This window comes from Perissodus microlepis, chromosome 8 (genome assembly GCF_051167445.1).
Source record: "Perissodus microlepis isolate ML-2025 ecotype Zambia chromosome 8, ASM5116744v1, whole genome shotgun sequence".
NCBI classification, from domain to species: Eukaryota; Metazoa; Chordata; class Actinopteri; order Cichliformes; family Cichlidae; genus Perissodus; species Perissodus microlepis.
The window spans coordinates 14,430,621-14,447,188 of NC_140468.1; the positions used below are offsets into that span (position 1 = coordinate 14,430,621).

The window sequence follows — 16,568 nt, forward strand, 5'->3', positions numbered from 1 at the left end:
GGGGACATCCTACCCAGACTACCTAACTTGAATAATGCTCACAGCAAAAAATGTAAAATTTAAGCTCTTCCACCCCTTTGTGTTTTCAGTACAGGAGCAAAATATAGAATAGGAACACAGGAGATCATGCAAAATTCTCACTATTTACTTCCTTCAGGCCAATTTCATTTGTTTCATCTGATCTGATCTAATCAGGATGATTTGGCTCACGCATTATGGCTCTCTGTGGGCACAAAAGTGTACCTCGCTCAGGTCAGAAACCCAGCTCCAGGCGATAGGAGCAAGGCCAGTCAGTGATGCAGAGCAGCAGGAGTTCTGCTGCAAAATGGTAGAAGTGCGTGCACTCTGCTGATGATGCAAACATGGCTCACCAGGGGACTGATCCACGAGCCGAGTTCCTCCCTGGCTGTGATGAGGAAACTTGGGGACAGACAGTTCTGCTAATCAGTCAAGGAACAGATGTTGAAAATGAACCGACATGTTTAACTCCATCCGGAAAGTCCTTTTACAGATTCCCTAATGTGGAGACATGTTTCTTGCCATTCTGTTGTCTTACTGTTGTCTTTAATTAACTGGCTGAGTAAACCTGCAGGGAAGAGTTTTCTGGCTTTGGCATGGCAGATCTGGCTCCAGACCTTTGGAGCTCCATACTGATTGGTACTTTTGCAATTCTCCATCTCTCTGCTTATCTCCAAGGACCAGAACTATAGACACCTCGTTTTGACTGTATCTTGGGATGATGAATGCAATTACTGGTGGAACCATGAGAAGGCCTCATGCTTATCCACATAAGCTGAAAGAGAAAGCAGCCAACTAATTAAAAGACATTTTATAATTGAAAAAAGACTTATTTCACCAATTTTCCTATAACAATAAATGGTAAGAAACCACTTGAAAACAAACACCATAATTACAGCTATGAATAGTTATCTACTAAAAGTTTACATCATGCAGAACACAGGATACCCATCAATACTATCAATCAAATAAAGTAGAGAGAACAGAAACAACAGTCTAAAATGTTTCAATCAGAACCAATAGAGTATATCTGACAGCATGGCTCTAGACTGGGACCTACTGCCTTTCCTCAAAGGCTAAGGTACGAAAAATAGCAGCAAGACCCCAGAGTAGAAAAAAATAGATTCAGACAAAAGAAAAGAGGAACAGCAATGGAGGGGTAGGTTACAATGTGGCTTGAACCTTAAAACAGCAACTGCAGGCGGACTAAGGACACCTAAATATCGTCCCCAATGTGAAAATCACCCATTAAGCTATATACAAACTGAAAGTGATTTGCAGAAATGTGGCAACTGGAAACCAGATCAAGTGAATGAACTTTAATTCAATTCAGTTAACAACATATTGTACAGTAAAGGCCCTACAATAATAGAGAGAAATCCCCAAAATTAAACAACCACTTTTAAGCAAGCACTTGGTGACAGTTGAAAGGAAGAACTACCAGTAGGGAGGATGGCTGCTCCTCCCTCAGTAGCACCAGGCTCAGGGAGGAGCAGCCATCTCCTGTGATCAGCTGAATGTGAGGAAGACAGGATAAAAAACACACTGTGGAAGAGAGCCAACCATGAGTAAAATACCCGCTGGCAACCAGATGTGGTTAGGATCTATGATAATTTGACAAGCAACTGAAGGGATTACCAGTGGGAGTAAAGAATACCTTTAATTATAAGCTAAGATAAGGAACTGTATTGTCATTGTATTTAGGGCTGTGCGATATGACCAAAATCTCATATCCCGATATAAGAATTCTATCGTCCTGATAACGATATAAATCACAAAAATGTAACATTTTCTGTAAATTCTGTGAATCTCGGGCAGCTCGTCTTGCGGGAAGTGTTTCCAGCTGCGTGTCATATAGCTGAAGTCGAGTGTTTTAACCGATGCATGAAACTATACATTTTTAGACATAAGTTGTAAAGGCCGCCGTTTTCTTTGTGAGTATTTATTGAATACTCGCGTGCTGCGGGGAAAAGCCTGTTCTAACGTTTGAGTCTAAGGTTTATTTTTTAGCACCTGGCGGCTCTTTTTTACTTCTCATCCGTAAATAATCTGCTCTTTCACGTGATTCAGTTTATTTTGAAAAGTCTCAACAGGATCTTGAGCTTTATTGTGAAAGGTTTATGTGGAACAGAAACAAGCGGACACGCGAAGGTGTTACCGTCGTTGTTGCTAGCTAACCACAACGCATAAAAACAGGCGCTTGTCCGTCTGTAGTGTGGTTATATAAAATATAAGAGAAAGAGAGAACTTTAAGAAATTAATATAGCCACTACAGTGACCATCAAAACGATGAAAAATATTGCCGTAAACAGTTTATTTTGCGACACCACGAAACAAACGATAGCGTAAAATGAAACGATAGACGTTTTTATACCGTCATCCGATATATATCATTATATCGAACAGCCCTAATTGTAGTTATACAACAAAATTTGTTTGGTAGCTCACAGAGGCCAGCAGCAATAAAACAAGAAGCAGCATAGTAACATAAAAACCATAGTAAACGTAGTAAAAGTATAAAATATAAAGTATAATTGACATATGACCCGGTAGTAAGTATGTCAGAGTGTCACCTTCCTAACCAAAGCCCAAAATGTCAGAAATTAACCAGCTGCCAGCTTCAAAGCAATGCACGATGAGCGATTCAATTCCAGTGTGGGCAGCTGTAGACAGCACTGACTGTGTGCTGAGGTGGGTTTTGTGGCTTGCCTGAATTAACGCAATAATCCGTTTCTGAAGACAATTTCTGTTCACTTGTATGAAGTCAAAGTTAACGTTGTGCAACTTTGGTTCAACTTGTGCTCGCATATGAAATTCATGCTGTGTTGAAAATAAACAGTAGACTTCACAATTGTCCACCACTAGCTACACTTGACCACTGATAAGAAAGCTCTATTGATTTCAAGCTGTTTTCTTGTAAGGAATTTAAAACCAGCTGCCTCTTCACCATTTTTTCCAGATTAATAAAAAATGTGTTTTTGGTTAGGATGCAAGGTCAAGTGTCCAACAAGGTCTTATCTTAGTAAAATGATTTGACTGTTTTTAGAGTGAAGCCTTATTGGCTGCTAGCAGTACATCAAATAAAACCATTGCTGTGTATTTACTTGCACAAATACTCTGCGTACTTAAGTTTTCACCTTTGTCCGATCAAATCCATATTGAATTTTGAAGAATTTGCCCTTTACTTCAAATAAATTCAAAGAAAACCTTGAAGGGCTTTTTAGATTTATCTTGTTTGAAAAGATCCGACGCATTTCCACAATAGCCCACTGAAGAAACATTTTGAGCATAAAGAATAAAAAAGATTTGATTCAGGACTGGTTTTTGGTTGGAAGTGCATTACTTGCCCTACTAGTAGAGTTATTTATATGCTTAAAGACCCCTGTGGTTGTAGATCGTGTATGTGGGAGAACAAAACAAGGCAAAAAGTAAAACTTTAGATCCCAGAACAGAAAGTGCAGAGAAAACGAGCCCAACTTCACATTTTCTGGAACAGAGACACACATTTTTTTTCCTGGCTGACAACAAATTCCCAAATGCAAATTGGCAATCTGGGTGCATTGTTTTGGAAAAGCAAAGTCTTTTTGGATGACTTAATAATAAATACATTTGCATTTATAAACCGATTTTTGCTCGTGATCGGTGTGCACATATCGGCTTGATGCAATATGTGTTAAAGAGTTACAGAGTTTAGAGATAGTGGAAATTTATTGGACACATTTTGCTGGATTCTCACAGAATCTTCTGATCTTACATGAAATGCAGCAAGAATCAGAAAGCATGTGTGCGAAACTGACTGCAAGAATCGGTGCTTGATATGAGTGACAAGGCTGATTATTTCATGTTTACCGACTCCTCATTACGTTTGTTTACTCTGATGAAGGCATGAGCTGAAATGTTGAGTGCTGTTTTTCGCTGCTGTTTAAAACAAGGTTATTTAAAAAGAAAAAAATATACACAGTGGGTCATGTGCTCCTGCTGGATAAAATATAATACCAGCGACAAAAACATACTAAGGAGTGACTAATTAAAACAACAGACACTGAAAATAGTACCAGTGAAAACATCAAGGTTGTGTTGCTGTGTGTTTACATGTTTCTGTAGAAACTAAGAAGTGACAACCCTCAAGACTGAACTCTGTTTCTATGTAGTATTATTATTCAAACACAGGCTCACTGTAGCTCATGCATAGTATTAACTCTCTAAATTTAATCAAAATTAGCCTGAAGGTAAAAATAAAACATACACCAGCTTCAGTTCTCCTTCCCTGTCTTCACATCTGCTGCTTTTAAGAAAACACATTAAGCAATTGTATGAAGTGATTAATGTAGCCTCCATATGTGATATGTACAGTGGCATATTTTTTTCTGTACACAACCTCTGTACACAACCACAATGGGCTTGAAATGAGGCAATCAAAATGTGACCAGCTATAATTCAAGGGGTTTGAATATTGGGTTATCTATTTGGAAAATACAGACACTTTCCCCTGATTTTTACAATCTCAAAAGACAGTCGTGGTCAGGTGTCCGGGGATTCTTTGCCATTTCCTAAATAGATTAAGGAAACAAAAAGTCAGGAGTTGACTTCCAAGTGCTGAATTTGCATTTAGTAGCTGCTCACGGGATCTCTCAGTATGTGGCCCCGAGTGACGTTAAAGGGCATCATTACAGTTAAAAAATAAAAATATAAAATGAACAGTAGCACCACAAAGGCCTTGAAGAGCACAGAAAGAAACCTGAAAATACATAGTTGCGGAATTATTTTTGTGGTAAGGAAAAGAAAAGGCCTTCACCATATCCAGCCAGTCTAATGCTCGCCAGGAGTTATGACTGTTCAAGCCATCAAGATGGCTTCAGGAGTGTAAAGCTGAGGGCAATGCTTCAAGCTTGCCCAGTTTGAGACCAAGAATAATTGCACACAAAATTTCTTTAAGCTACTAAGCATGGTTGTGCAGTGGTGGTTAGCACCATCGCCTCACAGAAAGAGGGTCCAGCATTTGAATCTACTAGTGCATGTTCTGCCTGTGCTTTCATGGGTTCTCCTCAGGTACTCCTCCCCAAGTCTAAAGACATGCATGTTACATTAAATAGTAATTCTAAGTTAGTTCTCTCTGTGTTATTCCTGCAATAGAAAAACCTGCCCAAGGTCTGTTTTCACCCCATGACAGCAGGTGTAGGCTGCAGCCCCCCTGGAAACCTGAATTGGATAACCAGAAAAAGATGGATGGATTCCCTCAAACTAGGCCTTGTGAATGAAATTAATCACAGATTAACTGATGGTTATTAGGTAAAATAATAATAGTAATAACAATAATAATAATAATAAATTTAAAAATGGCTCTTTATTGCACACCACAACATTAGTTAAACCCAGTGGAAAGTGTTTTTAAATCCGAAATGCTAAATGGCCTAAAGCTGAAATTCCTCGTTGTCAATTAAATCTCATTTATTTTAAACCCATTGAAGTGGAGGTTTTAAAAAATGTATTCAGATAACTGTTCATATACAGTATCTGATCCGAATAGATTTCCAATGTTACTTCAGTATCAATCACTGAGAAATCATAAGTCTCGGAGCTTTCAATAAAATGGCCTTTAAATATTTCGTGTATTGTAAAGGAAAGAGCCTGTTGTTTCTAACATGCAGGTTCAACTAGCCAAACTAGCTCTAATCTGTCTGTTCGTTTCATAAAGTGCAGCAGACAGCCCGGGCTAACAAAACGAGGAGCCGTTGGCTAAAAAGCTAAATAAATAAACAATGACTCTACTTCCTAACTGGTTAGACTTCTGAGGGTTCTAGTATGTTAATGCACGACATTAAATAAATAGCGTTTCAAATTACCTTTACAGAGATTCTTTTGCCCCCCCGTTGAACCGCCCAACATTTCAGTATTCGGGATACCCAAGGCTACATAAGCATGCGCACCGCGGCGCACGTCACGGGCGTGACGTCAACGCGCTCCAATTCAAACTTCAGGAAACGAAAGTGTCGTTTAAAAACGGTCTCGCCACAAAACAGACGATATTTAGTGGATAACTTCCGTCTCCGTGTTCTTTTTGTAAGTATTAAATATTTAAATATTTTCTTTGGTTGTGTGTGCATGCCTGTAACGTTTGTTTTCAACACTACATGTACGACAGAAAAAATAATATTACGTTAATTTGTGTTTGCTAGCTAACATTGACATGCGCACGAGAATTGGTAGTGTAATCAGCTGTCATGTTTTTATTTTATTTTTCTCATGTTTAATTAGCATGAAAGGATTTTCTTTTCTTGGCACTATGCAAGGTAAATGTGAGGAATTAAACCTATTCCAATATTTCAATAAATGAAATTGGAAAAAAAAATGTAGGAAATTTTGATGTTCATTGAAAGCACGACGGGTGTGTCGATTTTGACTCAACTCGCTTTTGTAAAATGTATTATTAATAGTCAGTTCCACTTCTGTCTCTGTTTTTCATTTCGCTGTGTTCTTAGCTGAGGGTGTGTTTTGAGCTGCTCTTCACTTGGAGTGCTTGCACGAAATTCTTTGATTCAAATTAAACTGCATACCTTCTGGTGGATTCAACACCAGCACAGTCACTTTACTTTTCTTCCCAGAGCACTGCACTTAGTAACAACAGAAGCAGCCATGACATCTAAAAGTGCCAAAGAGACCATAGTTGCCAAGTTGGGTTTCAAATCCAGCAGCTCTGGCTCCAAGGCTGAGGCAGAGCTGGAAAAAGTCAAGAAAGAAAATGTTCACCTGAGAAAAAAGATTGATGACCTGGCCAAACGGCACATCAAACCGCCTGATGCAGACAAAAGCAAGCTGCTGGAGGTAAAAGGAAGTCTTGGCTTTCTCAGTAACATTAAGCACCTGTAGCACTTCCTTGTTTTTTTTATATATGTGTGTATAATATTGGTTGTTTCAGAGGATTCTTTCCCTTGAGACCTTGAGAGAGAGGAACAACCAGCAGTTGCTGGTGAAAGAGCAGGAGCTGGAAACTCTGAGACAGCAGCTGTCAGCTAAAGGAGGAGAGGTACACACAACACCTCTCTACAGAAATACACAGTTAAAAATCACATATACAGTCGACTCTTATAGCTCTATCCATCAAGAAGTCCTCTGTGAACGTGGTCAGATAGTTGGACACTTTTCAGCTCAGAGTGACAAGATAGACTTGCAGCTGTATCTTTGAGAGTACTCGACTTTTCAAGATATGTTGCATTCGTGGCATTGTATTGGTGGCATATGTATTGCTAGCAGCAGACAACTGTCAAAAAGAGAGAGGAAAAAAACTGTACTAGAATTCCAGTAAGCTGCCACAAAAACAGTTGGGGGGAAATGGCTTCTATCTCATCTTGACAGCAGCTCAGCAAAGTGAAGTTTTGACGACTAACAGAAACGGCATACTAACACATGGTGTTATGAGCTGTTCACTTGACTCATAAGCTATCTGTCTGCAGTGGGTCTTTTTGCGTGGATTAACATTCAAAACAAGTTACTGCTATGCTGTAGACTTTGCTCTTGTCTATTTTTGAAGTTTTGTTGGAGTTTAATTTGGGCTAGCTGGAAACATGGAAATGACACACTCTGACAAGTAGAATATCAATATTTTATGTAACCCAGACATTAATCACATTTGCCTTGCGGTTGTTAACCTTCATTAAGAAATGCACAAAAAAAAGAAAGAAAGAAATTGGAGCTGCTGTGTGGACCAGCCAGCTGTGCTATGTCAGTTGTGTGAAGGGGATAATTGCCTGGAAAACACAAACCATCCCTGCTTAAAGTGAATTGTGTTGTTTTGGCTACAGGTTGCTTTGGAGGCTAGTCAAGTTGTTGTTTTCTTCGTGTTGTTTTGTGTGCATTTCAGGTGGTGGCGTCGCTGCAAGCCCAGCTGGAGCAGCGGAGGAAAGAAGCAGAGCAGAGAGATACGTTGTTCCAGAGTTTGTCACAGGAGACGGAGAATCTGAAAAACAAGCTGGCCACTGTTTCTGCCCGATGTCAGACTCTGGAAACCCAGGTGGCGGTAGGTTGATATTATAACCTCTGATTTTATTAGCCAGGGTCAGTGTCTCCTTTTACAAACGGCCAGTTGCCTTACTAATCTGTACTCTACTCTAGTTGTTTTTAAAATCTATTACTACGGTGGTATTCGTTTTATTACACTGATAAGTGCATACCACTGTCCCCTAAGGTAAGTCTTTGCAATGCTCAGAGAAACTGTAAAAAAAAAAAAAAAAACACAATTTAGTTTTGCAAAATTAGATCTGAGCAAATAACAAGACTTTGGAGGGACAAGACCAAATGCACGGTGCCACATTTGGTGAAAACCAAACGCAGCATATTAGCACAAACTCCTCGTATCAGCTGTCAAGCACGGTGATAGAGGAGTGATGATTTGGGCTTGTTTTGTAGTCACAGAGCCTGGGCGCTCTGCAGTGATCGAATTGACCATCTGTCTGACAGTTAAAGCTTGGCCTAAATTGGCTTACGCAGAAGAACAATAGTCCCAAATCTGCAACAGAATAGCTGAGAAAGAAAGAAATCAGTGTGTTGAAATCACATAAAGTTCAGATACAATGATGTAAGAGACTGATAAAGTTATGCAGAAAGCAATTACTTCATTCTTTTGCTGTTAAATGTGGTTTTACAAGCTACTCAATTGCAAGTTCTATTCAGTTTTTCCCACACAGTGTTTCTACAGTTTGGCTTCCTTTTTGTTAAAAAAATACACGGTGTAAATATATCACATCTTGTTTTGTTTTTTTTATCTGAGGCTTTTTAAAAATGTAGAACTTGACAAGAACCTGACTTTTTTTTAATTATCTTAATTTGTAAAACCCAACATGCACTTTCTTTTTACCGTGACTGCATGAGTACGCCTGGGCTAGCACAAATCATTTCATTTGAGTGTGAAGAAAAAGAGAAAAACTTGAGGAAAAAGTTGCACCCTCTTTTTGTCAGAAATCGCAAAGGAACAGAGTTGCTTGAGTAGTTATATCCCTTCCTCTGACAGCAAATTTTCCCCCTGGTCTCGGATTAAATCCCGCAACAGCTTTCTGTCCTCTGCCTCCCATTTTAATATCCTCCTCTGATTTATTTTTTCCCTTCTTCTGTATCTATAGTGCTGATGCAGTAGAGCTATTTCTTTTGTTTTGTAACAATCTGGTCAAATTAAATTCAGTTTTAGCTGTTGCTTGACTTGTGTTACAAAACTGGAGGCTGACTAAAAGTAAAATATAAGTGTAATATTTGCTCATGATAAGGCATTTGTTTTGATCTGAGGTTGATGCACCTTAGACTTTCATTTTAATTTTTTCCCTCACATTTCACCAGAAGCTTTTTCTCTTCTTTTATTTATTTCTTTTTCTTCAATAACTACTTCATGAGATGAAGTTTGTTTGAAAATCCAAGTGCAGCTGTTTATTTGTCCATTAGGTGGCACTGTGTGACCTCCAATTATATTCTTCATCATCTGACATTAGCTGCAGCAGATTTACTAATTTGTTTTTATGAAAGTCTCACATTACACATTGCTTATAATGAAAATGTTTTTCCCTTTGTCTTCTTTGCCAACTATTAACACCCCTGGTAGTATCATAGCCTTTACAATAGTGTCATGAAAGACAAAATAGCGTCTTTGTTCAAATAACACTTTGACTAAAGCATCAAATGATTCATATTCAGCAGTGTGAGAGCCTTCAGTGAATCTGCAGGTGCCACTTCCCTTGTCACTGTAGGCTCTTAAATGTAGCCCTTTGATGCTTTGAGTGCAGCTGGTCCTGCTGCCCATCAGGATTCCTCTTGGCTTCTGAAGAGGCTTTGGTGGCAAAAATCACAAGTAGGGACTTGAGGAAGACTCAGTCATGTCATACCTCCCTTTATGGACAAAAGTACCTTTCTGGAGGTGGGGGTGCTGAAGCCCTGCTCATAGCATTACAGATGTAAAAATCAATTCAGCCTGTGTTTTAAATGGAGTTCACCCGCAGTATATTTGATCAAACTCCTGCTGTTTTAATCATAATCCATTACACACAGACACACACACAGAGAAAACATTATTCAGTGATGTACAAAACAGCACTATCACAAAATTTATTTTTTTTATCTCCTTGCTCTCCATTGTGGGTCAAATATTACTCAATCAAAAGTAGTTTTCTGTTTCTTTTTTTACAAGAAGCCCAGAGATTTCTTATTTCTTTCTTCTTCTTCTTTTTTCCTTTTTTGTTACTCATGAAGGTCGCAAGAAGAGTTGTAATGCTGGTTGAATGTAAATGGTCTTAGATTGTTTTTATACTGTTTCAAGTCTAACTTGAGTCCAAGACTGGAAAGCATTACAGTGCAATACTTGAATTACTTGATATGTGGGAGGAGTAGTTGGTACTTGTTGCCTTTGTAGTCTTTTCATGCAGAGCTTTATGGTTTTGTTTTTTTTTGGGGGGGTTTTTTTTATTCTTATGTCTTAATATCTTCAAGGTTATGTTTTTGTTTTGTTTTTTTACAGCAATACTCTCCACTTCGTTTAGCAGGTTTTAAATTACTACATATAATCTGACCACGCCACCTATTTCTCTTCTTCTTGAATTTGGAAAAGCTGTTAGTGGGCATAGTTTATGGGCTGCACATTCAAATCCATCACATTCCTCACAGAGCTTTAGCACAGAGATGATAATTTAGATGCATACTCCAACATCTCTGTGAAGGTTTTATAGGATCTGCTGGTGGGATCGGCCATGTAGGCATCAGAGTTAGGGTGACAGAATTGGGAGATGACTGTGTCTCTAGCGATGAATAGAATTTGCACCAGATTTGATAGCCTCGTCTCTCATCATCTATTAAAACCAGTGCTTGTGCTGATAACTATCGATAGTGTTTTTCTTTTCATTCTCATTTAGAAGATGGGAAAACCTTTGTTGTCTCAACCTTGTATAACCTGAAGTTTTTAGTGTGTGAGTATTTGCCCTTGAAGCTGGATAAACTGAATAACACAAATGCAGCACGTACAACTCAGCTGACCTGCAGTACTATAAAACCAGAGGATGCTCTGAGAGTGCATCCTTCTGTTTTCCCTTCCTCTGCACGCTGCAACTCTCCACCAAGTTTCATTGTCTTCGGTTTTTGTGCGATCTCCTGGCAAATGGACAGACAAACAAGCTACAATCATCACGTGATTTGGTTCTTGTATTGCTGGAGGAATGACAGGGTCTCTTTGTTTTCCGAGAGCTTTGGCTGCCTTGAATTGAGCCCCTTTTTTTAAAATTCAGCTTTAAGACTCTGCTATGTCCAGAACAATTATAGTAAAAGGAAGGCACAGGTGCAGACAGCAGCTCCACAGCTCAGATGCATATTGCATAGACCTTCTATCATTAGGATTTGCTAATACAAATGAAACCCAATCTTTTCTTAATGAAAGTATTAACATTTTTATGATGACTAGATCAGATATAAGTGTTGATGCTAATGCTACATAAAGCCAACTCGAGTGAACCTAAAGACGTTTTCTCTTTTCAGAATGGACAGGCACCTGCTGCAGACCTCGTAATGATACAAGATCAACTGAAAGATGTGAGTCCAGCAAGATGATGTTCACCTATTTGTAACCGTATCATGTGTATCCTGTTACCGAATGATGTGCTCATGAATTTGAGCAGCTGAAAAGTTCACATATAGTGTATAGGATGCAGTTTGTCATTGTAGGCTGTGTCTCTCTCCCTACCAGGCTCTGGAGAAGAACCAGCAGTGGCTGGTGTACGACCAGCAGAGAGAGGCCTATGTGCAGTCTGTCCTGGCCCGTACTTTAGAGCTGGAGCAGCAGCTGGCTCAGGCAAAGCAGCAACAAACCAAACAAGAGGCCAGTCCAGAGGGTAGGAAGTGTGGGGGGAACTGAATTGGCTTTGCTCACTATTCCTTTATTATTCACAACAATCATACAGTAAATGGAAAATTTTCTTTTGGCCTAACAAGCAGCTTTTTTTGAGACACATATGGCATGGAAAGTGAAGGGGGCAAGCCAGGGAAATGAATGTACTTTGGAGATTTTTGTTTTTTAAGTTAAATAAAATGCAGGAACAGGCTTTGAATTAGAAAATGATTTAATGGGTAATAATGTCAGAATAAAAATGTGTTCAAATCCAGTAGCAGTCAGGATTGAGCTTTCCATACAGCTTTCACAAAGATAATCCTAACATTTTCACTGCAAATAATGTTTTTATTAGCTTCTTTGTTTGCTTACTAACACTTCTTGTCTCAGCTCCTGCCAACTTGGCAGATCCAGAAAAGGAATCTCAGCTGAAAAGCCAATATGACCACTTGGTGTCTGGGATGCAGAAAGATCTGGAGAGCCAAAAAGAGCAGGTTACCAGAGCCAGACAGGAGCTTGGTGTCCATCGGGAGCAGGTAAATGCCAAACAGATTTCATGTAATCACCATTTACTCATTTTGATTAACAACTTTGCCAGCTTGCTCCCCTTTCTTTATAATTTCTCCATGTTGTGGCTTGTGCTGCTCATGCTGATAATACTTTCAGTCTCTATCAAACAATGTGCAAATTCACTGAAATTTACATCTATTTAAAAGAAAGCAACTGGGCTAGTTTCACTGAGCATTTCTTGAATTCAGATGTCTTTGTAATTGAGCTAAAGAGTTCCTTTAAAGAACGAGGAAGGCGAAATATATAAAATATCCTACAATTTGCCTTGTCCGCACCTGGTAGGCCTTGAAAGCTCAGGCTGAGCTGCACTCTCAGCGGGAGCAGGTCACCAGGGTTCAGGAGGAGATGTTGGCACTGCAGAGGAAGTACGACGACAAGTGCAGCGAGCTGTCGTCCTTTCTGAGGAAGTACGAAGACAAGTGCAAAGAGCTGGAGGAGGCCAAGATGGATCTTCAGGCAGAGCGACTTAGCAACAGGTAAAGAAAGTCCTAGCACCTAACTAAAGCGGATGTGGCCAAACTAAAAGTTAAATGGGACACTTCCTTTGAATAAACAGTTGGTTGGTTTATTTATGGATTCCAACTGGCTTTGCAACTTATGCAAAGTAGTTTACAAGCCCAGGTTCTTGAATACAGAGGGGTGACACTGAAGAGCCCTTAAGAATCCACACATAGTGACTGTTAATGGCTTTAACTGCTGCTAAGTACTACAAATATGAATATTGTTGATACTTTTATGGAATAAATAAACCATTCATCCAGACATGCAGTCTGTGAGGAGAGAAAGGTGTCGTCTGAGCGTGCAGACAGAATGAGGGTGGAACTGGAGAATATGGATATCAGATTGGAGGAGGAGAAGAAGAGATCTGCTGAGCTTCTGTTGCAGGTGAGATTCCCATTCAGTGACGTGTCTGCTTTAGTCACTATTCAGTAATATCTACTTATTTATCAAAGTTTTTCTTTCAAAACATTTGTAATGCATAAAAAGTCTGCATTTATAGGGTTGCATATAAAATGGAAAAACCTCATCCATTAGCAATTATATTTAATAAGTAAAGTGCAAGAGCACAATAGATGTACCAGCATATTTAAATAAAATACAGCTCCAGGGTTATCTGAAAAGAAAAGAACTGAATGATAGCATGTGTGTTACTCTTTAATGGTGCTATACAAGTGTGTTTGATCATGTGCTTCACAGGTAAATATGCTGCAGAAGTCCCTCCTGAGCCAGAAGGAAGAGCAGAGAAGAATCGCAGCACTGGAGCAACAGGTAACGCTCTGCGTTTACATGTTACCCAAATCGTTCCTATTGATAGAAATCTTTGTTTTGTAATTGAGTGTTGGATTTATTAAAACAAATATATAATCACTAGGAACTGTGAGAAGTCAAAAAAACTGAGATCAGTAATTACTGATTGCACAACCTTAATGTTCACCACCCACTTATGAGTGGAAATTCTGTCAGCACGGCCCTTCTGGGTAGTATGTGATGTGGAGTTGTAACAGTTTTGAGCTGTGTTTTTTAAGTGTTGCAATCCAAACTGTTCCCACTTGTGCTCTCTACTTCCTGTTTATTTCTGCCCCTCCTAAGATCCAACTCTCTGCCAAGGACTTTGAGAATGAAAAAATTGATCGTCAGAGCATGCAGCACCAGTTACATAAGGTGCTGAAGGAGCTTCGCAAGGCCCGTGATCAGATTGCAAAGCTGGAATCTGCTGTAAGTGTTAGACTTTAATAATGGGGAAGAAATGTGATGGCTCTTGTTGAACACTGGCATGCAAGACTTCAGTCCCATTTTTGTATCCAATTAAAGCACCAGGGCTTCTGCTAAATGAATGTATTGTCATGTTTTGTGTTTCAGAAGCAGCCAAATGCTCGCTTTTCAGAGCCCAGTTCGTATAATAGCCTTGAGTTTGAGCGTCTCACTATTGAAAACCCTCTTGGCCCTACATCCCCATCTAAAGTCGCCAACCTCCTGGACGAGAGTTTCCTGGAGTGCCCAAAGTGTCGGGCCCCTTATCCCACCAGTCGTCACAGGGAGCTGCTGACTCACATCGATTACTGCTTTGCGTAAGCTAACACATCAGCATAGATGAGTGGTTCTCAGTGTGCATGTCCGGACCTCCGCTTACTCAAAGGGGTAAAAACAAACACAAGAATCACTCTACAAGATTTCTGATTCATTCAGGAAATTTGTCTTTTTGAATCTAGGTAAAATAAAACAATGAACAGGCAGTTTTAGACACTGACTCTACAAACATAGCACTGATAACAGAGTATAAGATATTTCTTAAAGTCACTGGAGACCACTTGCATTCAATCCTGTTCTTTTATCGCAAAGTTAGAAATACCGCCTTAATGATCATTTAACATAAATGTATAAAATATTCATTTATGTAAGAAATCATGGGACATATTGTGCATTATTTTCCAAGAATGATGGGGTCTATGGTGTCCATTAAAAATGATTTTTAAATTTATTTTATAACAGTATTTTGGCTTTTTTACTCTGTTTTTTTGTTTTGTTTTGTTTTTTTCATTCAATATCCAAACAGGTGCGATACTTGAATGCTTGTGTAGATACGTATTTTTTGTTTTGTTTTTTTTAAATAGAAGAGATTTGCAGGATATTCTTAACATGCAAATCGCTCGAACATGTACTTCAGCTCTTCTTGCCATTAGAAAATCACCAAACATTTCCTTATTTACAGGTTTTTTTTAAAACAACTTTAATACTCCATCCATATAGTTACATCTGGGGCCTCTCTGTTTAGATTTTGCTGTTTGTTAAACTCTTGGTGAATTCAGTGTGTGTGTGTGTGTGTGTGTCACAGTATTTATTCTTGTTTTTGTTTTAATTGGTGAACTACTGTCTCTTTTCAGTCATTTAGTTTTATTTTGCTTCAGTGTGTATCACCAGACAATGTTTTGCTTTTGTAATGGCCTTCTGTCTACCGAGGGACTATTGTTTCTGTTATTTTGCATAAAAGTTTACAAGCCTGACTAATATACTCCACTGATGAAACAGCTAAACACACACTTTCTAAACTCCTCTTCTTTTCCCTCCATCATCATCGGCAGCAGTAGTCGTGTTTCTTTTTGCCTGGCTTTATGTGAAAGTGTTATGTTACCTAATTAGCCATGTTTTCGGTTATGTCAGTGATGTTTGTGCAATTGCTAAAGCATTTCTCTGTTTAACGTGTAAACAGCTGTGTAAAGTATCCCAAACCATGACCAAGTTTTTATTTGCCTGAACTGAACCAGACTTAAAATGTACAGCAGTCGGGAGCTTATCTAGTCACATGTGGGTGGTTGTCCCTGTATTCTTTCCTGTTCTAGTGAAGCTCACTTCCATCTCCACCTTGACTTTTCAAGCCTGCGGCCATTTAAAGCTGGAATTAGATTGCATGAGTTAATTCCTTGTACTAAACTATTTAAGGCGGGGATTACCAAAGGTCCTCCCGGTAGGGGGAAAAGTGGTTAAGGTGTCTATTCTCGCAGCCTTGGCAGTGTGACCAGTTGACATGAGACAAACACTGCTGTGCATCTTATATGTGGTTGTTTTGATTTGGGCTAGCTCTCATAGAAGACCCAAGAGTCCAACTTTTATCAACAAGTTTACCTGTGTTTTTTGTTTTAAACCAGATTTATTTTAATCATGTACACCAAAGTAGTTTTGCCATGATCTGTACTGTACTGTACAAAAAATGTGCAATAAAGATGTAAATCTCTTCCCAGCACATCCTCCCCTGTTTAGTTTTTCTTTCTTTTATTTAGTTGTTGATATTTTGGAGGGGTTCATATCAATCTATACTACAAGATCAGTTGTTTTCCAGACAAACTTTAACCTATGCAAATGTCAGCTAGCATGTTGCTATTTTGCATGTACAGTGTTCACAAAGCTTATCAGCTAAAGCAGGGCTTCTTGTGTTATTTCTTTTTATGGCAACTTCACTTGCAGAAGCATAAAGAAGTTCACACCCCATGCTTACTAATTTAGCAATTTAAAAAAAAAAAACCAAAAAAAAAAACAAGATGGTAGCATCATTTTCTTGTTTTCCACATAAATCATATTAAATAAACTGATGTTCACCTCTGATCAGAATGTGCAGTATGTGTAAATTATAAAAATA

General features: G+C 38.9%; 1 protein-coding gene across 1 annotated transcript; it reads left to right on the forward strand.

Annotated features, from left to right (window-relative positions):
• Positions 1-2,456: 2,456 nt before the first annotated feature.
• On the forward strand, positions 2,457-16,410 carry cep55l (centrosomal protein 55 like). The gene is made up of 12 exons (XM_084937697.1): positions 2,457-6,078; positions 6,621-6,840; positions 6,935-7,042; positions 7,877-8,032; positions 11,518-11,571; positions 11,726-11,870; positions 12,257-12,402; positions 12,719-12,912; positions 13,198-13,321; positions 13,634-13,705; positions 14,027-14,152; positions 14,297-16,410. Exons 2-12 carry the CDS (start codon positions 6,652-6,654, stop codon positions 14,507-14,509), a joined length of 1,527 nt encoding a protein of 508 aa, XP_084793823.1. The 5' UTR covers positions 2,457-6,078; positions 6,621-6,651; the 3' UTR covers positions 14,510-16,410.
• Positions 16,411-16,568: the final 158 nt, after the last annotated feature.